Source organism: Trachemys scripta, chromosome 1 (genome assembly GCF_013100865.1).
Source record: "Trachemys scripta elegans isolate TJP31775 chromosome 1, CAS_Tse_1.0, whole genome shotgun sequence".
Classification (NCBI taxonomy): Eukaryota; Metazoa; Chordata; order Testudines; family Emydidae; genus Trachemys; species Trachemys scripta.
This window is the reverse complement of record NC_048298.1, coordinates 251,167,254-251,195,200: the sequence shown is the minus strand read 5'-3', so window position 1 is coordinate 251,195,200 and position 27,947 is coordinate 251,167,254. Positions and strand designations below refer to the sequence as shown.

The window sequence follows — 27,947 nt, the reverse complement described above, 5'->3', positions numbered from 1 at the left end:
ACTACATCAAAATCCTACTAAAAAAGTAATATTTTTAGGTCTGTTGGGTCTCATAGCTTTGGCAACATATGTCATCTTATGCTAGGTTCAGAATGAGACTTCTGCTGCATTGACTGGCATAGAATTACAGACCAAGCATAATTCAGGACACTGTTCATCCCAAAGGAAATTCTGCTGTCTCAGGCATGGAGGACATTGAATGAATATTACAAAAGGGGTGCCATTCAACTCCCCACTCAGTAATTAATAATCACCTCCCATGCTTCGAAGAGTGAGTAAGAAGCATAGCTCAACAATCGATCAGTTGAAGATAATTGGGGCTCTCAAGAAAAGACACTACATATAAATGCACTGGAGTTCAGAGATATCCATCTAGTTCTCAAATATTTTCTACCTCGTATCCAGGACAAAGTATTCAGGTCATCACAACAAAATGGCAATTTATTAGCTGAACAAACAGGTAGGAGGTCATTCGATCCTGCAAGGAAGCAATCAATTTATGGGTTTGGTGCATGTATCCCCTCCATGTACCTAATTACCCTGCAACAAGCAGGCCAAGACAATGACCTAACAGATCAGTTAAGCAGAGCTCTCATACAATTACATTAATGGTTTCTGAAATAGTCAGTAATACAGATATTTTCAACCTGTGGGAATTTCTGGACATAGATCTTTTTGCCACCAGCCAGAACTCTAAGTGTCCCCATTTTTACTCGAGAGCAGGAGAGACAGTTATCCATATTGGATGATTTTCTCCTGAATTGGAGGATGAATTTGTTTTATGGTTTACCTTCTTTTCCTTTTAGACAGAGGGTAATAAAAAAGATAAGACACGGTGCAGCCAGGATAATTGTAATTGCTCCAGCATGCCTGAGACAAAAATGGTGAAACAGATCTTCTTTGTCTTTCAAAGGGAGCATACAAACATCTTCCAATAACACGGGACATATTATGTCAACAGGATGAGAAGATTTATCACCCTAGCCTTCTTTTGCTACAACTAGCTGAACTGGCCATAGAACCTTAGTGGACCTGAAAAATTTTGCACTTTAGAGATACAGTATGCTCTGATTCATTCTAGGAAGCAGCCAACAATACAGTGTTATGATTAGACTTGGAAGGATTCTATTTTTGTCAGTAAATGTTGATTTCTCTGTAAACACACAGACCAATGAAATATTATTTCCATCTATTATCATTGAAATTTACAGATAGCCAAAGTAAGAAAAATGCTGTTTGAAAATTTATTAAAGCTTTAAGGATATTTGATTTAATATTTATGATTTAAAGATATTTACTTTATATATTTTGACAGGCTGTCAATTTGTATTTTTAATGGTTATAAAACTTTAACTTTTTAAATCTAAATGTCTATCGTCATTAAATAATTGTCAGACACCCTCTCCCTAGTTGTCTGATCCCACCCATAATTTCCTGCAACTGTGAAAGTTAAAATTTATTAAAAATAAAAAACATCTTTAAAACCCAGAATTTTGAACTATGAAAATTTAAAACAATAAAAATAAATACTTTAAAATAAACAGATATTATCCATCAAAATTATTTTTAAAAAAATCAAATTCTACCAAGCCTTGTTGCAATCTTAAGGGTGCTAGCTTGGTGGACAGGAAAAGAGACAAGCACAAATGTTCTGTGAAGGCACCAATTCAATGTATTCTTGAATACGTACTGCATTTAATGTCTCTGCATCTTTCAGTATCTTCTCTGAAAAATACACTTAGCAACAGCAGCACATCATGTGCTCATACATAATAAATCTGTCTTTGCACGTAATGCAGTTGAGAAATTTATGAAAAGACCGGTTAATGTGTACTGCCAATAAAATATCTGGTTGCATCATGGGACATCAATGTAGTCTTAACACAGTTCACGAGCCCTTTTTTGAGTCCATGGTAGATAGTTATTTGTTTCATTTATCTAGTAAGATAGATTTTATAATAGCAATTAGTTCAGCCAGACATGTAAGCAAGTGACATGCCCACAAGGCAGACCCTCCATTCACTGTATTTCATGGAGATACAGTTGTCCTTCAGCCTTGCCCTAGAGTCCTTCCTCAGGATTTTATCAACCCAAAGCTATGGTAAGTTATATTTTTCTGTCTCCAGGTGGTTTCAAGAAATAAAGCAGTGGGGACATAATTCCTCCATCTGATAAATGAGTGGTTCAAACGAGAGTGCTTTCAACCAAAAATCTTTTTTCTTGAGTCCAAAGCACACACCTAAAATAGCAATAGTCTAGAGAACCCAGATATAGTTACCCACAGTCTGAGGTGATGTCAAGTGGTCAGTGGCAGGCTTCTGGTGGCCAGCCTTCCTCCTAGCTGCTGGGGAGTTGGATGTCAACCTCCTAACTCATAGAAAACCTCTCCAAATGACACACTCTGACTGATCTTTCTATAGGTTGCTCAAAACAAAGCTAGTAATAATTCATAATAACCCCTTGCAAATTTTTCTATCGTCAGCAAGCAACTCCTAGTCATAACATCAGTAAAACCTCATAATCAGGAACACCCAGATCCAAGGTCAGCCATCCATACTTCTGTCCATTCTCATGATTCTTCAAATTTTACTTTCCATCTTTATCAGCAAAACTGTAGTTATTTCATATGCTTATACAATGCTCAAGTGATTTCTAACTTTCTGGTGTTCTCGCTCCCAGTTAATTACGGCTGAATGCACAAAATGGCTGTGGTATTGTCAGGTCAGTTTCTCTCGTAACAGTGTCTGAATTCCATATTAATCAAAAGATTTGTTTATCAGTTTTCTTTCCTAGACATACTCATAAAGAAGAATTTAAATTACATACCTTAGATGCTCAAGGAGCTTTAGCTTACTATCCTAGCAGGACTGAAGAGTTTTGAAAATCCCCTATTTTTTTTTTTCCCTACACTGACAACTGAAAAGGTCACATTATTTCTTCACAGTCGCTATCTAGATGGGTTACACCGTGTATAGTACAGGGATATAAGACTGCATCTATTTTTCCTCTTACTGAGGGTAGAACATACTTGAGTAGGGCAATGACTACCTCTTTATCATACCTCAGATGTTACAATAGTTGAAATATGTAAGGGTGCCACATTGAGTTCTGTTCGTACCTTTATAAAGCACTATTGCTTAGATCTGTCATCTAGAGCAGCTGTTCAATTTGGTAGGGAAGTACTCCAATCCCTATTCAGTTAGGACTCAGAGTGCCACCATCCATTAATGGGGTACTGCTTCCCAAATTCAAGGCAAGGGACTTTCAAAGAAAAAATGGAGTTACTTACTTGTAACCAGAGTTCTTTGAGATGGATTCTGGATAGTCACATTCCTCGCTCACCTTCCCCTCTTTGTTGGAGTTCCATAAAATTCTGCCTCTGAGGAAGCAGTGGAAGGAACTGAGGAGGCAGAGGGCACTATGCCCCTTTTTATAGCCTCTCCCTCAGAACCTTTAGGAACACAAAGAGCAGATGTAGGAGGGGTGCTTGAGCACTCTAATGAGCACTGATACAAGAAGGTTCCACTGTCTGAGCTGCATTGGCCAGTGCATCCCATGAGTGTCAATATGCAGAGTCAGTCTCAGAGAACTCCAGTTCCAAGTAAGTGACCTCCACTTTTAACGCCAGAGGGAATCATTAGATCATCTAGCTTGACCTCTGGTCTAACACAGATCATATAATTTCATCCAGTTACTCCTGTAATAAGCCCAATAATATATTCAGAAAGGCATCCAGTCTTGATTTGAAGACCTCAGTAGATCACCTTCACTGTTAAAAACTAGTGCCTTATTTCTAACTTGACTTTGTCTTGCTTTAACCTCCAGCCTCTGGTTCTTGATATGCCTTTCTCTGCTAAATTAAAGAGCCTTTTAATACCCACTGTTTTCTCTCCATGAATATACTTATACACTTTAATCAAGTCACCTTCCATCTTCTTTTTGATAAGATAATCAGATTGACCTCCTTAAGTCTTTCTCTGTAAGGAATTTTTCCAGGCCTTGAATCATTTTTGTGGATCTCTAGTTTTTCTTTTTAAAAGTGTGGACATCAGAACGGGATGCAGTTTTCCAATATTGGCCTCACCCATGCAGTACACAGAAGTAAAATCACCTCCCTACTCCTACTCATTGCTCCCCTGTTTATACATCTTAGGACTGGTCTACACTGGGGGGGGGGGGAAATCGATCCAAGATACGCAACTTCAGCTACGCGAATAGCGTAGCTGAAGTCGAAGTATCTTGGACCGAATTACTTGGGGTCCAGATGGCATGGGATCGATGGCTGTGGCTCCCCCATCGACTGCGCTACTGCCGCTCTCTCTGGTGGAGTTCCGGAGTTGACGGTGAGTGCGTTTGGGGATCGATATATCGCGTCTTAATAAGACGCGATATATCGATCCCAGATAAATCGATACGGCGGGTAGTGAAGATGTACCCTAAGAATTGCATTGGCCCTTTTTGCCAGAACATCATATTGGGGGTTCATGTGGAGTTGCTTGGCCACTATGAACTGTTAATCTTCTATAGCAGTGATACTCAGACTTCCGTGGTTCAGGAGCCAAATTAGCAAAAGTACTACTCAAAAGAGCCACAGTAGTGTGAGTTCATTGTTTCATTTACTATTACTATTTATGTGTGTCTGTCTATGTATTACTCTCACAGCAAAATGACTGACCAAGTGATGTATAATCGGGTAATAACGTAATAAAAGCATCCTGACTGGTTAATAACTTAGATTGGTTAATAATTAAATTGCACAATGTTTTAATATCATGCTGCAAAGAGCTGCAGGAGACACAATAAAGAGCCACATGAAGCTGCCGAGCCTCATTCTGAGCAGAGCCAGCTCCAGCGTTTTTGCCGCCCCGAGCGGTGAAAAAAAAAAAAGCCGCAATCGGTGGCAGCTCTACTGCCACTGCTTCATTCTTCGGCGGCAATTTGGCAGCAGGTCCTTCCCTGAGAGGGACTGAGGGACCCGCCGCTGAATTGCCGCCAAAGACCCGGATGTGCTGCCCTTTCCCGTTGGCCGCCCCAGGCACTTGCTTGCTGTGCTGGTGCCGGCCCTGATTCTGAGTATCACTTTTTTACAGGGTAAAGCAATAATCAGTAAATCAATCAACAGTAAATTTATAACCCTTACTAAAGGAAAAATATGACTTTCTATTCAGCACTAAGAAAACACCTCTTACCATATAAGTGGGTGAATGGGAAGACTTGTATATTTGTAAGTGAGGGAGAAATGTGAGATCTGGCTGTTTCTCATCTGATTCATGTCTGTTAGCAGCCCTAAGCATCTAATTATTTGACACTTTCAAAGGAAAAGGGGAGCAGTTTATATACTGTGGCAAGGCAGTTCCTCCACTTCGGCAGGCTCAGCGCTTTCCCCTCTGGCAATGGGTGCCTGGAGTAAATCAGCCCCATTCTGGACAGTGTTTACTTTCCCATTTGCACAGACATTGTTTACTTTCCCATTTTCCAATATTTTCCAGGCAGGCCTCAGGGCAGGACCAAGGAGTGCCCCTCCACCAAACAAACAAACCCCCCTCCCCCCCAATTCCAACACAAAACAAAGCAGCATACCTTTCCCTACCCTCACTCTGAGGGTGGGTGGCCTTGTTATTGGCCCTGGAGTGCCAGCCTTTCCCCTAAATAGGCAGTCTGTTATGTAGTTTCCCCTGTAGGGAGAGCAGCACTCCACCCTGCTTCCACTAGCCCTGCAGCAGCTTGTCTCTCCTTTCCCCTATCACTGGAGGAGGAGTTTTTAAAGGTCTTAAGCAGCCCTTAATTGGGCTCAGATGGCCCTAATTGACCTGAGGTAACCTATTTTCTTAGGCAAAAGGACCTTTATCATTCTAGGGCTAATATACCCGCGTTCCACCACCCTCTTACATTGTCGCCTCGCTTACATAGAGTCCTTCACTTCGCTCTGCTTCAGTTTCAGAATGCTTCTAATTCAGTTTGCGTGTGATTATTTGACGTCACATTGCATTTATAATGTTTTATGATACTTCTTATAAATAGTTGTACACCACCATGAATAGGTTGGTGGGACGTTGGAGAGGGAGGTACTCTTTAAAGCTATATAATATATAACCTTCAAAAAACTGTGTTAAGAGAATGTTAAGGATGCAAAGTAAAGCACTCATAGGTTAGGAAATTAAGGTTGCTAAACCATCTTAATTTGGCTCTCTTGTGTGTGTGCTTTATAATATAGTCTTCAATTGTATGATCATACTAGTTTTTCAACAGGACCCCTATTTCATTCAGTACGTAGTATGCATCTGCTCTGGGGATGAATCAGGGTTGTGAAGTGAATGAGGCAGGTGTCTGCAGGACACCTAATTTCCCAACTTTGAAGTGATTGACTTTGCAACCTTAATATCCCTTTAATTAATTTTAATGGAATTTCCTAAGATTTTTAATAAGTAAATTGAAAAACCAGAAATTCCATCCTGTAAGGCATGGGGCACTCATTATGCCAGTTTTTGAGACTGTGCTCCAAGGCATGATGGTGCAATTGAACAATTATAAGAATATTTAAACATGGGCAAAACAGTCTGTTTTCCCCAATCTCTTTCTTTGAAATGGCTGAACCATTCCTGCTGAATCTTTCCAGAAAAATTCAGCCTGCGGTAGACACCAGGATGGAGTATTTCCACCCACAGAGTTTAAAATGGCAGCTGAAAGCATGATCTTGTAATAGAAAGTGTTAAGCAACCTTAACTATCGGTGGTGTGATCAGCTCTACCCACTGTAATATAGGCGAATAATTGTATGCTATATCAAGAAGAATCTCTTTAAAGACTCCCTGTAAAATGTGGTCCTTCAAGTTAAACGTGTGCTGAAACTGGAGCTCATGTTGGCTGAAACTAACTAGTATAAGGACTATGCATAATTTAAGACCCATGTAATTCATATTTTAAAGACTTAAATGCTGACCCTTTATACTGGCATGGATTTTCATTCATTTTATTAATTTTCATTTCATTTAGTCTCATTATTTATTTGCATTTCCACCTGTTGTCTCATGTCATACTCAGGATTGTAAATCCCCCAAAGCAGGAACTGTCTTTTTCTTCTGTGTTTGTACAGCATCTAGCAAAATGGGGTCCAGGTCCATGGCGAGGGCTCGTAGGTGCTACAGCAATACAAATAATAATGTGTCTTCAGAGATCACAAAGTCCATCTGACATTGTCCAGTATTTCTGGTGGTTTAACCTTTACCAGAAAATATTGCACTATAGCCAACAGTTTAGAGTTTATAAGACAATACTGTATCTTTGTTTGATATTCCAGATAAATAATTCTATTTTACTCTCACAGTATGGAAGAATTGATTAAATCCTAATGTCGTATTTGTCAGATTTGCACAATGTATGTATTGTTTATCAAGCAATTGTAATGGAAAATTTGACTTAATTTGACTCCAGCCATATCATGTGGCTTTTTTTCACTCATTCCAGACAAAGATTATGCATCAAAAAATATTTCACTATTGCATCCACAAAGGATAAATGAAGTCAATGCAACAGCAACAGATTGTTGATACTATCCAACTTTATGGAAGCATGTTGTTATGGTTCACAGTAGCCTGGATCGATAGTCACTATAGTAATACAATCCACGGACAGAATTTCAACAGCTTTCCAGATTTAATGAACTCCCTGTGAAGATAATAAAAATACATTAAAAAGGAAAACAAAATAGCATCATGTATTAGATATATCCTCAGGCGATGTTTCTGACTGATTTTTTTAATTTTATTTTATTTTATTGAGTTGCATATTTTAATTATAAAGCCAGTATGCAATGAAATTCATTTCTCCCTCCCAAAGTAAGGATAAACAGGCTTTGTGTAGGGAACCAAGTGGGTGTTGGGTTGGTATCCACACCACACACTTGAGTTGTCATTTCAGCCTATAGGCCATTGCTCACTTTGCTCTGTTCAGGTTTCTGGCCAGTAGATCAGAATAAATGCAAATCCAATGGCTCCTATCCCATTCTGCCCCTAATACTTCATTCCCTGCTGGCCTTTTGAACAGGCAAGGAGCCCATGGAGAGGAAAGATGGATGCACAGTTGTGTGCTCACTACAAGAATGTGTCCTACTTAAAACCCAAGATACTTTTCTTTTTAATTCTTTAGTATGTCATAGCCTGGAAAATATACCGATCCAAACAAACAAGCTGCTTAGATGAGGGATTATATAGCAATATGGGAAATGTTTCAATGTATCTGGTATTGGGAGTTCAGATGACATGATATTTAATAGCTAGTAGCTTTTGCCTTTGCTAGGGGGATCTGAGGCCATCTAAACATGCTGAAGAAGGATTAAAAAGTGATTTTTTCTAACAGTAGGCAATAAAGCAACAATTATGTATCATGCTGTGAAAAGTCATTATTTTTTTAATATTCCATGAAAAATAAATTGGAGAGCACATGTAGATCTCAAAAAAGATACATGATGGTGCAAAAATAAGCAAACATAAATTGAACAGTACAACTATATATTTGTTTCAAAAACTGATCTTCAGGGAGAATGAAAAATGTATTGTGATTAATTTTATTTCTTTGTATCCTCTTGTGCCTCAAAATAAAAAAAGACAATGATGCCATGATAGTGATGCTGACTAAATTACTTTTGGAAGTAATTGAGCCATTCTCAAGCCCAGTAGTATAGTCTCCAAAATGCATAGTATTAAGGGATTTCATTGTGAGTGTGACTGGGTATACAGACCCTCTGAGGCCTCCTGCTGGAGACCTTATGGCCCCGATACACCCTGCCCCAAAAAGGGACAGTGGAGAGGGTCCTCTAAGCTGCCTAAAGTGGCTGTGTCCCACACAGCCAATCAGGGCCCAGCAGCCTAGTACAAGAAGAGCTGCAGGGCCAGTGGGAGTTCAGTTCCTTGCTGGAGCTGTAGGAGGGTGGTTGGTGTGTGGCTGGCTGATGAAGCTGCAGAACCCTGGACAGGGCAGTGATGCCAGAAGCCGGGGAGAGCGAGAAGGAGCCCTGAGCTGGTTGCTGGGACTCCATTAGGACAACCCTTGAGGTAAGGGTGAAGATGGTGTGGGGAAGTGGCCTGGGGAATTAGAGAAGCTGTGTGACATAGTTAAAGAGACACAGCAGACAGCTGCAATCTATAGGGTCTCTGCGCTGGGACTGAGAGTAGTGGATGGGCCTGGGTTGCCCTTCACCCCTGCATTAGCCACTGGAGGGGAAGTGGCCTGGACATTGAGGCACCCCAAAAGGGAGACTGAACTATAGTGGCCCAGCTGGAGAGCTGTAGCTAGGAAGCCCCAAGAGGGTGAAGACATTGTCTCCAGGCAGGGAGCCCTGGAGCACTGCTCTATTCTGGAACAGGGACAATCTGAGAGAGAGAGAGAGTGCAGGCATGTGCACTTGGCCAAGGGGGTGCTCACGAGAGATGAGTGCACCCTGTTACAGTGAGTATGGACAATATCATTAAAATTATGGCTCAGGATCTCATGGAGAGGAAAAGGAGTGATTCTATATACATAGAAATGCCAGATATTTTTCCTCTTAAAAATCCTAAAGATAATTCAATAGGCCTAAATATGTTGTAGAACAAACTATTTTTAGCAATGATATACCTAGAACTAGTGAGACTATTTACTAACATTTAGGGTTTGATTCTTGTTCAGTGAAAAGCCAGGGTGATTAAAACCACTGGAAAGAAAGCAAAATTGAAATAAACAATTTAATTCTACTAGAATTATTTAAGACCAATGAAAAATTCACCAAAGCAATGAAAGTTAGAGAGAATCTCTGTGGTAAATTATCAATAACACATCAGTTTGTCAAAAATAAGTGGCAGTTCTCAGGAATATACAGTTCTAATTCAATATTTATCTTGTGCCTAATTCTTTCAGCATGCAAACTCCCTTTTTATTTATATTTTAATAGCTTCCTAAAATGTATCTATAGCAATGTCGTCAATTACAGCTCTTGCTGTCATCTTAACAGATACATTTTTAAACAATTCTAAACATAACATCACAGCCATACCTAGGCACCCAACTGTCTTTGATCTAGATTTTCCTATGGAAATTTTCCATTTTATTTTTTTTGGAAGTCAAATCCTAGTGAGGTAAATAGAAAGGAGCATAAACACTACCAAATTAGGTGTAAAAATGTAATAATTAAAGCCAAAAAGGAGTTTGAAGAACAGCTAGCCAAAAACTCAAAAGGTAATAAAATGTTTTTAAGTACATCAGAAGCAGGAAGCCTGCTAAACAACCAGTGGGGCCCCTGGATGATCGAGATACAAAAGGAGCACTTAAAGACGATAAAGTCATTGCGGAGAAACTAAATGAATTCTTTGCTTCAGGCTTCATGGCTGAGGATGTTAGAGAGATTCCCAAACCTGAGCCGTCCTTTGTAGGTGACAAATCTGAGGAATTGTCACAGATTGAAGTGTCACTACAGGAGGTTTTGGTGCTAATTGATAAACTTAACAGTAACAAGTCACCGGGACCAGATGGCATTCACCCAAGAGTTCTGAAAGAACTCAAATGTGAAATTGCGGAACTATTAACTATGGTTGTACCCAATGTACCCTGTACCAATGACTGGAAGATAACTAATGTAACGCCAATATTTAAAAAAGGCTCTAGAGGTGATCTCGGCAATTACAGACCGGTAAGGCTAACGTCAGTACCGGGCAAATTAGTTGAAACAATAGTAAAGAATAAAATTGTGAGACATATAGAAGAACATTGTGCAAAGTCAACATGGGTTCTGTAAAGGGAAATCATGTCTTACTAATCTATTAGAGTTCTTTGAAGGGGTCAACAAACATGTGGACAAGGGGGATCCAGTGGACATAGTGTACTTAGATTTCCAGAAAGCCTTTGACAAGGTCCCTCACCAAAGGCTCTATGTAAATTAAGTTGTCATGGGATAAGAGGGAAGATCCTTTCATGGATTGAGAACTGGTTAAAAGTCAGGGAACAAAGAGTAGGAAGAAATGGTAACTTTTCAAAATGGAGAGGGGTAACTAGTGGTGTTCCCCAAGGGTCAGTCCTAGGACCATCCTGTTCAACTTATTCATAGATGATCTGGAGAAAGGGGTAAACAGTGAGGTGGAAAAGTTTGCAGATGATACTAAACTGCTCAAGATAGTTAAGACCAAAGCAGACTGTGAAGAACTTCAAAAAGATCTCACAAAACTAAGTGATTGGGCAACAAAATGACAAATGAAATGTAATGTGGATAAAAGTAAAGTAATGCACATTGGAAAAAAAACCCCAACTATACATACAATATGAGGGGGGCTAATTTAGCTACAACTCATCAGGAAAGAGATCTTGGATCATCGCGGATAGTTCTCTGAAGATGTCCACGCAGTGTGCAGCGGCAGTCAAAAAAGCAAACAGGATGTTAGGAATCATTCAAAAAGGGATAGAGAATAAGATGGAGAATATCTTATTGCCCTTATATAAATCCAAGGTACACCAATATCTTGAATACTGTGTACAGATGTGGTCTCCTCATCTAAAAAAAGATATATTGGCCTTAGAAAAGGTTCAGAGAAGAGCAACTAAAATGATTAGGGGGTTGGAACAGGTCCCTGTGAGGAGAGATTAAAGAGGCTGGGACTTTTCAGCTTGGAAAAGAGGAGACTAAGGGGGGATATGATAGAGATATATAAAATCATGAGTGGTGTGGAGAAAGTGAATAAGGGAAAGCTGTTTACTTGTTCCTGTAATATAAGAACTAGGGGCCACCAAATGAAATTAATGGGCAGCAGTTTTAAAACAAATAAAAGGAAGTTCTTCACACAGCACAGTCAACCTGTGGAACTCCTTGCCTGAGGAGGTTATGAAGGCTAGGACTATAACAGGGTTTAAAAGAGAACTAGATAAATTCATGGAGGTTAAGTCCATTAATGGCTATTAACCAGGATGGGTAAGGATGGTGTCCCTAGCCTCTGTTTGTCAGAGGGTGGAGATGGATGGCAGGAGAGAGATCACTTGATCATTACCGGTTAGGTTTACTCCCTCTGGGACACCTGGCATTGTCCACTGTCGGTAGACAGGATACTGGGCTGGATGGACCTTTGGTCTGACCCATTATGGCTGTTCTTATGTCATTCAACAAATTCAGAATCTTTTCCAGTTCAGAGATCAAACTTAAAGGTCAGTTTCCTAGTTTTCCTTTATCTCTTTTTTTTAAATAATGATGTCTCGGTCAGGAGCTAAAAATCTCCACTACTGATTCTGTAACTTGATTGACCACTTTGTTTATGGCTGGAATTCAGTTATCTGGTCCTGGGGGTTCATCTGTTTTTAGTGGCACACTTCTCTGTCTTCTATTGTAATCCTTGCTTGCAGTAATTTTTCATAAAACTTGTAGTTGATTCTGGCATGTTTCGACTTGTGGAGAATGCTGAAGCAAAGACTTGACAACAGCTGTCAAAACTTAATTAACAACATTGCTGAATGTCAGATATAACACAGAACTTCAAGAGTGTGGTAATTTGTTCCTGAGCAGTGTCAGATATTTTGCTATGCAAACAGACAACATTTATGCTGCTATCTTGAAGCCTAAAAATAAGACATAACTTTTATAGGTGATAAAATGCAAACATTCTTTGGTTGAGGTGTTAATGTGTGAAAATACTATCTCCCTGCACAAGAAGTGTCTCGTGCCAATGTCAGCATTTCATGAGAAACAACCTATGCCTTTCTTTTTGATTATTTTTTTTTCTCATAGCCCTAAAGGTGTGTATGAAGAAGATTAAGACAAATGGCGTTTTTAATAGCATACTAAATGCAATCTGTCCCTCCTATTCCAACACTCCCACAAAATAACATTTACTCTCCAATGAAAATATGTTTGATCATCCTAATATAGAAGCTAAACCATGCAACTGAAAAGAGGGTAATTTGAAATTTCTGAAAAATATCCGAGAAAGGAAAATTGGCTATAACTAACATGTAAAAACTTTTAAGGCAGCAGATTTGGCTGATTTCCATTGCACTGAGCAGATTTTCTAATTGTATTTTATTAGTTTGATTTTGTTTCCTTAACATGAAAGTTTAGCAACACGTCTTTTTTTTTTTCTGTCTACGAGCAGGAATTCTTTTAGGAGCAGTAGGCTGACAAAGTCATATTAAATAACAGTTTTATGAGACTGGATTGGATAAAGTTTGGAGATGATTGATTACCTGTTTGCTTCTAATTGTCTGAGACTTCTCGAGCCCTCCAATATTTCTGGTGGGAATTCTCTTGGTAATGCTCCTGTTGTGTATCTCTCAACCAGACAGCTCTAGAAAGCCAAAATATTTTAGATGTGTCTTATAACAAGAATATTCATTATGTGCTGGAGATCATTTTGCTAGAGCTAAGCTTTTATGGAAACATCTGTTACCTAACTGTGTTTTTTTAATTAGAAAAAACAAAGTGATTATCATTATGAAAAATACCTGGATATGTATGAGAATACTAAACCTTCAACATTTTGGTAGGTCTATCCCTTAATATCCCATCACCACCCAATTGATTTCTAAAGTACCATCTCTTGGAAACACTAACTTAAAAATAAAACCTGCTACCTACTTTGATTAGACAGTGCTAGATATTGTATACTTGCTTTGTCCATGAGCCAGAATGTACTCATCTCCAGAACACTCCACAACAACATTTTTAGTTACAAAAGAATGGCCATACTGGGTCAGGCCAATGGTCCATCTAGCCCAGTATCCTCTCTTCTGTCAGTGTCTGGAGCCAGATGCTTCAAAGGGAGTGAACAGAACAGAGCAATTTACTAAGTGATCCATCCTCTGCTGTCCAATGCCAGCTTCTATTAGTCAGAGGTTTGGGGTCACCCAGAGCATGGAATGGCATCCCTGACCATCTTGGCTAATAGCCATTGATGAACCTATCCTCCATGAACTTATCTAGTTCTTTTTGAACCCACTGTACTTTTGGTCTTTACAACATCCCTGGCAATAAATTTTTAAACCTGCTACCTGTTAATTTCATTGGGTGACCCATGGTTTGTGTGTTATGTGAAGGGGTAAATAACACTTCCCTATTCATGTTTTCCACCATTCATGATTTTATAGACCTCTGTCATATCCCCCCTTAATCGTATCTTTTCTAAACTGAACAGTCTTAGTCTTTTTAGTCTCTCCTCATATATAATCTGTTCCATACCCCTAATCATTTTTGTTGCAGAACCCCCAATAGAACCCTTTGTCACAGGCCCAAGGACTCTCTCCCACAGGCGGGTCCCATGGGAAGGCAGATCAGCATTGTATGTTGCTATCGTGGTTGTAAGCATTGCCAGGCATTGGGGGGGGGGGAGGAAAGGGAAGGTCAAAGGTGTGAATGTGGAATGGAAGAATCCTTTACAGGTAGCAAGAGGCCAAGAGGGGAAAAAAGGAAGAGAGCAGAGAATGGGTTAACTCAACACTGTAGCTAGCTAGCTCATCCGATGATAAGACGTTATGCTGGCCCCAGTCCAAGGTCACGGAAATCCGCAGCGGCGTTTTTCTCTTACTCAGCCACAGACAGCCATGAGAAAAGAAAAGGTACACTGAACCAGGGCTGCAGAGATGGAAAACACAGGCGAGACCACGAGGGAGGGGGCGAAGCAGAGCTGTGTGTCCCTGGAGCTGGTGTGTTTTGGGAGCTGAGAAGGCCACAGAAACCTGAGAACCTAACTGTCAGGGTGGTTAAACACTGGAATAAATTGCCTAGGGAGGTTGTGGAATCTCCATCTCTGGAGATATTTAAGAGTAGGTTAGATAAATGTCTATCAGGGATGGTCTAGACAGTATTTGGTCCTGCCATGCGGGCAGGGGACTGGACTCGATGACCTCTCGAGGTCCCTTCCAGTCCTAGAATCTATGAATAAGGCCCCAGAAAGCCAGTTTGGACTGGTACAAAGAACACCAGGAACAGAGGGCCCTGAATGAAAACACCCCCAAAAGAACCCAGGACTTAAAAACCCTCCCGAGAGCCAAAGCAAGTCGGAGATTATAGCTGACCCCGGACGACCTGGGCCCAGGACAGAACTCCCGTCCACCCTCCCCCCTTTTCTTCTTACGTTACACCCAGGCTTGGCCAGCTGTGGGTAGAGCGTGTGTGAGTATGAAAGTGGGTTAGGGCTTGGGGCATTAACGCTTTCTTACTTCCTCTGAGTGACGTGGGGAGCACCCATCACTCTCCGCTATTATTTTATTAGTAAAGCTTTAAAATTTAAACTCTTTGTAACTGAAATCTGTCACACCTTCTCTGTACTTTTTCTAATTCTAATATATCTGTTTTCAGATGGGGTGACCAGAACTGCATGTAGCATTCAAGGTATGGGTGCACAATGGATTTATATAGTGGCATTACCATATTTTCTGTCTTATTATCTATCCCTTTCCTAACGATTCCTAACATTCTGTTAGCTTTTTTGACTGCTGCTGCACACTGAGCAGATGATTTCAGAGAACTATCCACAATGACTCCACAATCCCTTTCATGAGTGGTAACAGCTAATTTAGACCCCATCATTTTGTATGTCTAGTTTGGATTATGTTTTCCAATATGCATTACTTTGAATTCATCAACACTGAAGTTAATATGCCATTTTGTTGCCAAGTCACCAAGTTTTGTGAAATCCCTTTGCAACATTTCACAGTCTGCTTTGGACCTATCTTGAGTAATTTAGTATCATCTGCAACCTTTGCCACTTCACTCTTTATGCCTTTTTCCAGATTATTTATAAATACATTGAACAGCACTGGTCCCAGTACATTTCCTTAGGGGATCCCGCTATCTTCCTCTCTCCACTGTGAAAACTAACCGTTTAGTCCTACCCTTTGTTTCCTATCTTTTAACTAGTTACTGATCCATGATAGGACCTTTCTTCTTATCTCATGGCTCCTTACTTTTGCTTAAGAGCCTTTTGTGAGGAACCTTATAAAAGAGTTTTTGAAAGTCCAATACACTATGTCGACTGAATCTCCCTTGTCCACATGTTTGTTGACACCCTCAAAGAATTCTAATAGATTGAATTAGGCAAGATTTCCCTTTACAAAAGACATGCTGATTCTTCCCCAGTATATATTTATCTATGTATCTGATAATTCTGTTCTTTACTATAGTTTCAACCAATTTGCCTGGTACTGAAGTTAGGCTTACTAGCCTTTAATTTCCAGGATCACCTCTGGAGCGTTTTTTTTTAAGTACCTTATCACAATAGCTATCCACTAGTCATCTGGTACAGACGCTGATTTAAATGATAGGTTACATACCATAGTTAGTAGTTCTGCAATTTCATATTTGAGTTCCTTCAGAACTCTTGGGTAAACATCATCTGGTCCTGGTGACTTATTACTATTTAATGTGTCAGTTTGTGCCAAAATCTTCTCTATTGACACCTCAATCTGGGACAGCTCCTCAGATGTGTCCCCTTAAAAGAATAGCTTAGGTGTGGGAATGTCCCGCAGTGATGACTGACGCAGAGAATTAATTTAGCTTCTCCACAACGGCCTTGTCTTCTTTGAATGCTCCTTTAGCACCTTGATCATCCAGTGGCCCCACTGATTGTTGAGCAGGCTTCCTGCTTCTGATGTACTTCAAAAAATTTGCTGTTAATTTTTGTGTCTTTTGCTAGTTGTTCTAGTTCAGTGTTTCTCAAACTGGGGTCGCCGCTTGTGTAGGGAAAGTCCCTGGTGGGCCGGGCCGGTTTGTTTACCTGCCCCGTCCGCAGGTCTGGCGGATTGTGGCTCCCACTGGCCGCGGTTCACCGCTGCAGGCCAATGGGGGCTGCTGGAAGCGGCGGCCAGTAAGTCCCTGGGCCCGCACTGCTTCCAGCAGCTCCCATTAGCCTGGAGCAGCAAACTGCGGCCAGTGGGAGCCGTGATCGGCTGGACCAGCGGATAGGGCAGGTAAACAAACCAGCCCGGCCCACCAGGGGCTTTCCCTACACAAGTGGCGACCCCAGTTTGAGAAACACTGTTCTAGTTGGTCAACAAATTAAAGTATTTTTGTGGCTAATGAAAATGTGAACAGTTAACCTTTTTACTGATGGTTACAATAAAATACCTGCGGTTATACTGCTAGTTTATCCAACTCTTGGTGGTCTAGTTTTTTTTTATATGTGCTGCTGAAGAAAGCTGTATCCAACTTTTGCTGATCCTTTTATAAACTACTTCAAAAAAAGAATTTGCAGAAAGGGGCAGCCAGCTATAACATATCAAGGCACAGTAGGATGATTGGGAGTTTCAAAACAAATCTAGGTCATGCCAAAAGAAAAAAAATGTAAAGGGTATTTCATAGGAATTGCCCTTAATGTAAAGCAAAATATCTTTGGGTGCCTCCTAGGAGACAAGTCTGCATATGAACCAGATGATTATTTTACCCATCCAGGAATACAGTTTCACAAGCATGTGTCTGATGCTGTTAGAAAGAACTCTTCAATGCAAATTCACGTGTACTTACATTTTAGTATTATGTTCAAGAATCAGATATTCCATGTATTTGCTGCTTAGTCACATTTTAACATTTAGGGAATAACTCTTGCATCTAAGTAAATGCTCTGCAAAATGTTAAATTTACAATTTATATCTCAGAGTCATCTCAAGAAGTATTTTTCAGCATTGCTCCCCAGCCACCACAGCCCTCTGGTGCCCTCCTGTCGCTGCACCTCCCCTTGGGCTTCTGTGGGGAGCCCAGAGAGGCAGCAGGAGCCTGGGTAATGAGGGGATGGGTGGAGAACCTGGAGACGCAGCAGAGGCTGGAGTGCCAAAATACATGTTCACCCAGGGCACTATTTTCCCTAAAGCCAGCCCCGGTTAAGCCTCACAAAATAAGTACAGGGATTGGGACTTGTGACAAGTGGAGATCTTCTGCTTTCACGTAAGCTTACCCTGGATATTATATTGACAACTAGATAAAACATTTAGTTGTAGCACATAACTAGTTGTTTCAGTGTCCACAATACTGAGCACATGCACAACTTCAGATAAGAAATTACCATTGCTGTAGCCATTGGGCTCGCACAGTGTTTTTGGTTCAGTGACATAATACAACTCGCGAAGACATTTGGCCTCCAGTCTGTGATTCCTCCTTTATGGTGTTTTCCTAGTCTCAATCCCCCTGACTTCTGTAAAATTACAGGAAATTGCATTGGGAGCCAACCCACAGATTCAATCTGGTTTACCCCGGCAGCTTTATCTTCTCCCTGTAGAGCTGAGATGGATCTGACTGGTCCTCACTGTGGCTGCCAGTTTTGCACCCTTGATAGAATTCACCATTGATCGGTCGGGAGCTTCCAGCTTCTAATTATTCCTGCATGTACACACACACATGCATGTCTGCCCTTAATGAAGCCTTCCACACCAGCTTCAAAACAGCAACTGAGCATGGTTAACAAATTCCTGCACTCCCTCTAATGTGCTGAAATAGCAACTACTTGTTTGCTAGTCACTCAAGCATCTATTCTGCCACCTTGTCTGGGAATGTTTCCAGATCCACTCAGAGAAAGTAGAAACAGCAGTTGTAATTACAGAAATAAGGTTTTTGGCTGAACACCAGAAAATAAGGGACAAAAGCAAAGGGGAAGAGGTTACACCAGCAAGACTTGTTAGGGGACATGGAAATGCTATCAAGAATTTTGTGGGTTATTTTGGCAACGTGTATCAAATACAAAATAATAGTAGATATGAAATTTCATATTGTCACTATTACTTTAACTAGGGTGACCAGATAGCAAGTGTAAAAAATTGGGATGGGTTGGGGGTAATAGGTGCCTAGATAAGAAAAAGCCCCCAAAATTGGGATGTCCCTATAAAATCGGGACATCTGGTCACCCTAACTTTAACCCCCGCACTCCCACCTTAGTGACTAATACTGAGCGTCTAGTTTTCAGTTCTAAAATGCCACCGATCGTTTGTTGCTGTTAGGGAGAGATGACATTTGACTACATCTTCCCATTAACCTAAAGAAGCAAAACCATCCATTTTTTGTTATGTACGGCTAATAGATTAAGCTTAGCAACAAAGGAGTATGTCATTGTGTCTTCACTAGAGGTTATTTCAGCAGGGAATGTTGCAGGGAGTGTGGGTACATATGAATAAATCGTTCAAAACATCGCTGATTTTAAAAGATGTACTGCAGTGCTTAATCGAAATTGAGAGAGCTGGCATGGTTTTGAAAAAGGTCACCTAAAACCAATAGGCAGTTGGTAATTTTTAATATATATGACTTGTCTAAAGAAGTTTACTTGCATATATTTACTCCTTCAGTGCTGACAATAATGGCAGATAAATCTAATAAAGTTACACTTCTTATGTGTAAATTTTTCCTCCTTTTTAATTTGTTTTCCCTTCTCAGTGATTTTACTGTTCATCATTTTTTCTAGGTCTGCTGAGTGAGTTGGAAGTGAGATGGGAAATTATTATTATTATTATTTTTGGGAGCTATAGAATTATACCATTAAAGTTAATTATACTAGCAATTAAAAAGCATCTAGTTATTTGGAAACTGTCAGTGGGGATGAATTGTTCTTTAATGTCTCCACACAGGTATTAGTTTGATGTGAAAGTAGGAAATCTGTAGGTCAGTGCAATATTTCTTGTTGCTTTTTGCTGTCAGGATGCTTTCCCTGCTGCCCTTGAAAGGCACAGAAGTACAGGATAAACCACATTATAGAACTCCTTATCTTTCTTATGGGTATAGGTAACAAATATTCTCATTAACGCTCAGCCTATGAATTATGGACCTGGCTATTTACTGTACAGAATTATAAATTGTCTAGGACTATTTTGCTCACAGGCTTTTGACTGAAATTTGATTCCTTTTTGCAATGCTGTTAGTTATTAAGTAAGTTTGGAGTGCTAGTATATGAGTTTTTTAATTGTGAATGTATTACACATGGTGGTTTTGTTGTTGTTTATCACGCATGGCCAAAAAAGCCTATCGCATCTCTTTTGTCTCATTGTTACACTTGCTCTAATTTTAAAACAAGTGTAAAAATTCAGACGACATATATGCATCAGGCTTAATGCAGTTGTATTTTATTTACATGCCTGTCTGTCTGTATCAAGGATTCTTAATTGGGTTTTATATTCACTTGGCTTGACTTTAGAGCACAGCTAGTGACACTGTCTTAATAAGCTGCAGAAAAAGAAAGGCAAATAGAATATTTATAACCTGGAATCTGTTCCCAGAGAGTGTGAAGTGTTACCAGATTCAGAGCTCACCCCGAAGACAAGTTACTCATTCAGTATGAAGTTGTGCCCTGCTGCCACTCAAAGAAAGGCTACTCTTTATACTATGGTATTCCTCCTCACAAACTGTAGCCCTTTTATTTTTCTTTTCTTTAGTCGGGGCAAATATTTGGAAGCAAACAAATTCTCTTTAAAAGTAGCAAGGAGAGCAATAGCAACTTCCTTGCAAATTGTACTTGAATATTTTATAGAAATAAGAAATGTGCCTGGGTGCTTTCTCCATATTTTTCCTAATGATAGATATGTATTTTTTCTGCTCTCCCAATTTTAAATAAGATGCATAAGTTTCCTTATTTAAAATGGGAAAGTAAAATGAGCCCCCTAAGATACAATTTTTCATTCAGTAAAGGTCAGAAAAACATAGCTTAGCAATGGTAAGAAAGATTATCTACCATCAGCTCCTTTTTCAAGCATCTAAATTTTCAAAGATTTTGGAAGTCTAGATGTATCATGCAGCAGCACTCCATTGTCTTGTATGCAGTTGTGTGAACTCCTTGTGTTTCTTTTTCTTTCCCTGGAAGGTACCCCATCATAACAGATCACTGCTTTTGGTCAGTATCTCTGAAACCAAGCAGGAGAAAGCTCCCCAGGTTCAAAATTCTACTTCTCTTTGTTCTGGCAGGAACTGTCTTGCTTCAGCACCTACCATAGAATATTGGCAACTCCTGTTGTGCCAACCACTAGTTCCATTTTGCCTGCCATCTGTGAAAGATGCTGCAGCCAAGTATGTCAAATAATATGGGTGCCTTGTCCTCTTTAATACCTCCTCAGCTCTCTCCTCTTACTCACCGATTTAGCATTCTTTTCTAACCTCTGGTACTTTAGCCCCAGTGTTCTCAGTATTTTTTGTTAATGATGAGCCAGGTTGCTTTGCAACATCACGTCTTGGGTCAGTCAGGGCTTCCAAGCACTGAACCTCATAGTGCCAGCTATCTGAGTGCTTCAGTTCTGGCTCCACTGGCAGAAGCTGAGCTGGAATCCTTGAATACTTTGACCTTTATTCTGTATTATTGTTGCCTTCATTGTTACAGGCCCATTGATATAGGCTCAAAGCTGTTCCTTGACTGACAATATTGAGGCAGTCAGCTTGATTGGGTGTGTGATGTCACCATAATGCATTGAAGCTTTACAATCTCAGAGTCTTGTCAGATGGTGCTTGATGTAGCATCCTTGTTGAGTGAGTAACCCCTGCACTGAGCTAGGCCTGCATGAAGAAGAGCTCACTTGACTGATAATCACAATCAGTTCATGTCTTGATTCCTCAGCTCTTGAAGTAACCAGTGGAGGCCTACACCAACCATAGCCCTGATTGTATAAGACTGGCTCTTCAATCTAGGCAAAAACAAGAAAATAATAATAAAAAAATATATATATATGGAGATATACCTATCTCCTAGAACTGGAAGGGACCTTGAAAGGTCATTGAGTCCAGCCCCCTGCCTTCACTAGCAGGACCAAGTACTGATTTTGCCCCAGCTGCCTAAGTGGCCTCCTCAAGGATTGAGCTCACAACCCTGGGTTTAGTAGCTCAATGCTGAAACCACTGAGCTATCCCTTCTCCCTGAAGATTGATCAGGCTGATGTCTATGCAGATAACATCATGTAAGGGGTAAACCCAGGACCTACGAGTCAGGAGATTTGAGATCTAACTCCCATTCCACTGTTGACTCACTGGGTGATGTTAGGCAAATCACTGGACGGCTCTTAGTTTCTCCATCAGTAAATTGAAGACAAACATGTTGTGCACTTAGGTACAATGGTGCTGAACACAGTGTAAGTATATAGAAAAATGTATTCATTCAACCACATTGCTTCAGTTGAAATTGCTCCTTGCCCCAAATCCAGGACATCAGAGCCATATCTTGATACTTGACAGTATTCTAATCCTTCACCACTGTTGTAGTGCCAGGTATGAAGTTAAGACCTACATTATGTATCTCTATTCTGTCATACTCTGTTATCCATCTCAATGCCATCAATTCACAAGCCTTTCCTTTCTCTAATGTGTATAAAAAGATGGAGAAATGGATGGGGAAAATAGTCCTAATATAACATACCTTGTCCTTAATTTTTTTTGTAGCACATAGTGTTTTTTCATTTTTCTTCATTTAGTTTGGATAATTATCTCAGATTGGAGCAAACATTAAATGAACCTTTTGTGTGTGTGAATAGAATGGTGTTGTGAGCCAAGCTGTTAGAATCATTATCCAAGAAACCTTGACATCACACAATTCATCAGGCTTTGTTTTCAAGCATTCTATGGTATTGTTTTGTGTCTTTGATCTGTATAATGAAACAGGAATAAAACCTTTTGTGTTCTTGCCTACTTAACAATCTAGACCAACTGGTTTACCTCTGCTAGTCAAATTTGCTAGGCAAAATGATGAGTAACCAGCTCCCAAGGTTCCCCCCCCCCACCTAGCTCATTTTTCCTACAGACAAATCCACGCATTTGACTCATTTTATATATGTGCTGCAGTAGATTATATGATATAACTCAAAAAATAGTTTGAACAAAGATGATTTTTTTGGGCAATTTCTGCATTTTTGGTAAGATCAATACTGTACAGTGTTTCAAAGTCTTTTCATCCTGGTCCTTTATGGAGAGAGGAATTCAAAAAGAGTTGAGTGTCATCACAATCTGAGAAGACGTATTTATTTCCCCCAATTTCCCCCATTTCCCTTGACAAATAATAAATTGCCTCTTAATTTATGTTAATGTGAAAATCACAAATGTAAATCTTCTTAAATAAAAAAGAATCTGGCAAACACTTAGGCACTTAAACAACAAGGAATCTGGTGGCACCTTAAAGACTAACAGATTTATTTGGGCATAAGCTTTCATGGGTGAAAAACCCACTTCTTCAGATGCATCTAAAGAAGTGGGGTTTTTTACTCATGAAAGCTTATGCCCAAATAAATCTGTTAATCTTTAAGGTGCCCACTGGACTCCTCATTGCTTTTGTGGATAGACTAACATGGCTACCCCTCTGATACTTAGGCACATGCTTAACTTTTAAATACTGCTTACATGCTTAAGAATAAGCATTTGCATGTTCACAGGATCAAGGTTTAACAACTTGTAGTTTATACTTTTAACATTTTGATTACATATAATTTGATAAATTATATAGGTAGAGAATTTAAAATCTTACATTTTTCTAATAAAATTCAAAAACTCATAGATGTATAAAATCCCTCACAAGCTTCCTTAAACTGAGGGGGGATAGCTCAGTGGTGTGAGCATTGGCCTGCTAAACCCAGGGCTGTGAGTTCAAATCCTTGAACCACTTAGGGATCTGGGGCAAAATCAGTATGTGGTCCTGCTAGTGAAGGCAGGGGGCTGCACTCAATGACCTTTCAGGATTCCTTCCAGCTCTATGAGATTGATATATCTCCATTTATTATTATTATTATTAAACCCATACATTTCTATCTGTGGAGATGTTGTATATTCCTTCCTATTAATATATTGTCACTTTTACTGAAGCATAACCTTTTTTTTTAAAAGAGAGGAGTGAGTTCTCATCATGGGCTCTAACCTGCAAGGTACTGAGCACTTGGAGTCTTGATCCATCAAAGCAGTTTAAGCACATGCTTAACTATAAGCACATTGACCCATTGAAGTCATTAGGACTATTCCAATACTTTGCTGCATCAGATGCCGAGTGGTCAGCACCTTTCAGAATTGTACCCTAAATAAGGATTATGAAATGAAAAGATTTGTGAAGGCCAGTTAAGAGAAGAGGTGGGCTTAGAATTCAGGATCTCGTGTCTCCTAGATCTACACCAGTACCCTAGGCTGGTGGGGAAACCAGGAAAAGGATCATCCCTTTTTACCAGAATCTGGCTATTCCTCAAAATTTTGAAGTGTTTTGACTGGTTTGAGGGAGCCATTCTGAGGATAGTTCAAGGCACAGTTACACAAACACGCAGCACCTTCCTTAGGCAGGAACTTCAGGCCTGGTCCAAAGCCCATTGAAGTCATATCTTTCCATTGATTTCAGTGGTCTTTGAATCAGGGACTTAATGAGAATCAGCACAAAAATATACTTTGCATACTGTTGTATGATTTTCAAAGGCTTATTGCTTAGTGAAATCAAAACCAATTTCCTCCAGGAGAAGGCCATTCATTTATACCCAACAAGGCAGATTGCAACTTTTACACTTCAGTTGTGAAAACTGTAAATATTTTGAAAGGGGAAAGATAGATTTTTGCTTTCTTCTCTCTCAAAACCAGCTTGAATAATTCTCCATCAGGCAGAGCTCAAACCTTGGAAATTCAGCCTGAAAAGTTATGCTCTTCCAAAAAATAGAGAGAGCAGGGACGGTTATGAAAACTGCTTTGCGACTTTAACCAAGCAGATGCTATGTTTACTTTATGCATTCTACACCAACCCCACTCCCCCAACAAACTTCAACACACATGTTGCACTTTCTTTGCAGCACAGATGAACTGCAAAGTTTGGATCTTAATCCAGGCTCCAGTCTTGTAAACAGTTGTGCTAGTGAAACCTAGCACCTACGCCAAGCCTTATCTACTTCAATGGGACTCCAGGCAGCCTGCACAGTCACAAAGATACATCTGCACAATCCAAACAAACGTTTAGTGTTTGGATCTGGGCTTTGGTTCTATCCAAAAGTCTAGAAAATTTAAAATGTGACTTAATTTTGTTTTCCTAAATAAGATTCAAAATAATTATCCCATAAGCACTATTTATTTAGCCTAAACATTAAATTGCTCATCTGAAACAATTAACAAGATTCTCATAATGACTTTTAATATCTAACTACAGTATTTATTCTCCCAAACAGACTTCAAAGTCCTGTTGCTTAATATAATAACTACATTAGTTGTAAACAGTGAAGCGAGGCTAAGTGTTTTATTTATTTATTTTTTAAAGTAGTGACACCATGTTTACTTCCTGTCCAGGGCATCACATTTGTTGAAGCTGCTCTGTGACTTTCTCTTGCATCTTTAAATATGCACCACTGTGTAGTTCATAAAGAACAGGTGATTGATTATACTGGGGGTAGGAGAGGTGGAAAAAATATTTAACAAACCACAGGAAATGTAATTATCCTAGAGTGAGTTATGATATTTTCTCCTAGTTTTTATAAGATTGTTGGCATGGGAATTATTTGTGCAGCAGGAACTATAATTGCCTCTTTTTTAAATGTATGTATATATGAACCATATATATGTACACACTGTTTCTCAGTAGCAAATTCCAGCATAAAATGAGAGATGGATCTCAATAAAAAACTTGGATATAAGCACACACACCCCCAAATTTGGGGGAGTAATGGATTATGAATCTGAGCTGCGCAGCTTGGCCCATCTCTGTAATTTCCCAAACAAAGCCTTGAACCCAAACATGCCCAAGTTTTGGGGGTCCCTAATTGAGAAGAGTGTGAGTGTGTGTGTGTGTCTCCTGAGCTTATCTGTATTTCTGGTACAGTTGTGCTGATATCTAATTGTTGGTATTATGGTTCCTGCCAAATTAAGGTCCATCAAGACTTTGACGAGGACTTCAGATTCTAATAAAATAGAACTTAAGTCCATTGAATATGCTGACTGAATTCTTTCTGATGCCTTATGCACACACACATCAATTTTGGAGAAAATAAATAAAGATCAATCGCTCTGACATTAGAACTCATGGTATTTGTTTGGACCATTGGAATGTGCACTGTTCAGTTGCACTAATATCCTTAACCCTCTGCTTAATCATCTGCTGATATAGTGTTTAAATTATCATGTGTTTGAAATGAATGGACTGCCATTATAAAGCAGGCACTTCTTACAGCACAGGAAGTGCATCTCTGCCAGATATACAGTATCTCGTGCGTTTGACAGTGAAGCAAATTATGAGCCAAATTATAGTGGACACTGTACAAACATGCAAGGGCCAAGGGGTTGTAGAACAGTTGACTAACAAGTTAAAAACAACATGTTTTGATCTTAGTCAAGACAAACCCACAACATCTCTTTTGGGCAGCTAGTGCTGCATAGCCCAGAAGGGTCATTTAATGATGGGCTGGGAGTAGGCATCCTCCATCCATCAGGCTGTGTTGGAGGAAGCATGCTACAATATACCCTTACAGAGCGTAGAAGAGACCACCAGTGAGTGCCCTTATTCACCACAGTGCCTGGGAATATTATGCCTCCCTCCACCGTGCAGCCATTCACAGTGTGGTTCAGGAAGCCTCAGGTTTATCAGTAAACCTGATTCACGCTGTTGTCAAGAATCCTGTCTGCAGCCCAGCTACAATGAGGCAAGCCACGTGCAATCCCCACGCTACCAGGAAATCTAGAGCTGGTCAGCATGACACACACAGCGAGTGGGCTAGCAAACCCCTGAGACATTTTTTCAAGGCATTTCCATGCCAGCCTCCATCCCTGGGACTCCTACAGAGCCCTGCACACAGTATAAAACTCTTGTCCTATAGGGGAGTATGTCCTTGCTGGTCAAGCTCCCCTGGCGGGGAGGAGATGCGAATTCCTAACTGCACTTTTCCTCTATATGGGGAGTGAAACAAATCTTTACATTTAGGATACTTTTCTTTAAGTCTGAATCCCATAGTTAATTGACAATTGCACAAAAAACTATACGATCGATAGAATGGAATTTTTCAGTCTTGTGAAAGAGAACAAAAACCATTCAGGTCTTGCACCATTTGTACCACAAGTTATGGAACAGACTCATTGTGCTTCAATATCTTGACTACAGTTAATGCAGCTCCTATATTCAGGGCTGGCTCCAGGCACCAGCTAAAGAAGCAGGTGCTTGGGGCGGCCAATACCAAGGACGGCACTCCGGCCACTAATGGGGTGGCACGTCCGCTTCGGTGGCAGGTCCCTCAGTCCCTCTCCGAGTGAAGGACCTGCCGCCGAATTGCCACCAAAGAGTGGAGCGGCACGATCGTGCTGCCGCAGTGCTTTTTTTTTGCCACTTGGGGCGGCAGAAAACCTGGAGCTGTCCCTGCCTATATTTGCCTGTTTTAAGTTTGTTTCTGTAAAAGCCAAATTCCTTCAGAAGGTGGGAACATATGCACTAGTTGCTGGTAACAAGAACTGAGTCAGAGGGTGACAAGTGATCGAAGACAGCCTAGCAGCTATGCTTATAAGGATAGTATGTCCTGGAGACCATTTTAAGGCTATTGATTAGTGGATGATGAATGTGTCTTAAAATGGTATTCTTTAGTGTATTCATTGATCTTCGTGGAGTCCTACCAGTGTGCCCTCAAGTGTGTCATGGAGAGCTCAATACATCATAACCGATGGCTACTCAATAATAAATTACACAGCACCATTCTGTCACTGTTTCCCTCTTCTTTTTAGACTTGGGGGCATCCAAACTAAACCCTTTTATTAGCACCAATCAGTAAGTGGGGTCTTGCTGAAATTCTTGTACATAAATGTACTTTTTAAAAAATATGCAGTAGGTCTGATTAATATGTTATGGCAGCTGGGTAAAGCTACTGACCTTTAGTTTAAAAAAAAAAGGAAAATGTTTTTCCAGTTCATGAAGTTAGTCAGTCACTTGGAAGTTATTGTACTACCTCCATTATTGTAAGCATAATATTTGTTCCCCAGTGAGCAAGATACAAGCTACACATTCAGCCTAAGGATGAGAACTACATCAATCAACTGGAGTAATCAGGCCTGAGTTACTATAACAAATTTATTGC

General features: G+C 40.0%; 1 protein-coding gene across 1 annotated transcript in view; it reads left to right on the top strand.

Moving 5' to 3' along the window:
* The window catches only part of HS6ST3 (heparan sulfate 6-O-sulfotransferase 3), a 522,545-nt gene that overhangs the window by 438,832 nt on the left and 55,766 nt on the right, over nt 1-27,947 (top strand). Inside the window, exon 3 of the mRNA XM_034758247.1 lies at nt 10,190-10,208. Coding sequence (XP_034614138.1) covers nt 10,190-10,208 — 19 coding nt within the window. The remainder of the gene's footprint in view (nt 1-10,189; nt 10,209-27,947) is intronic.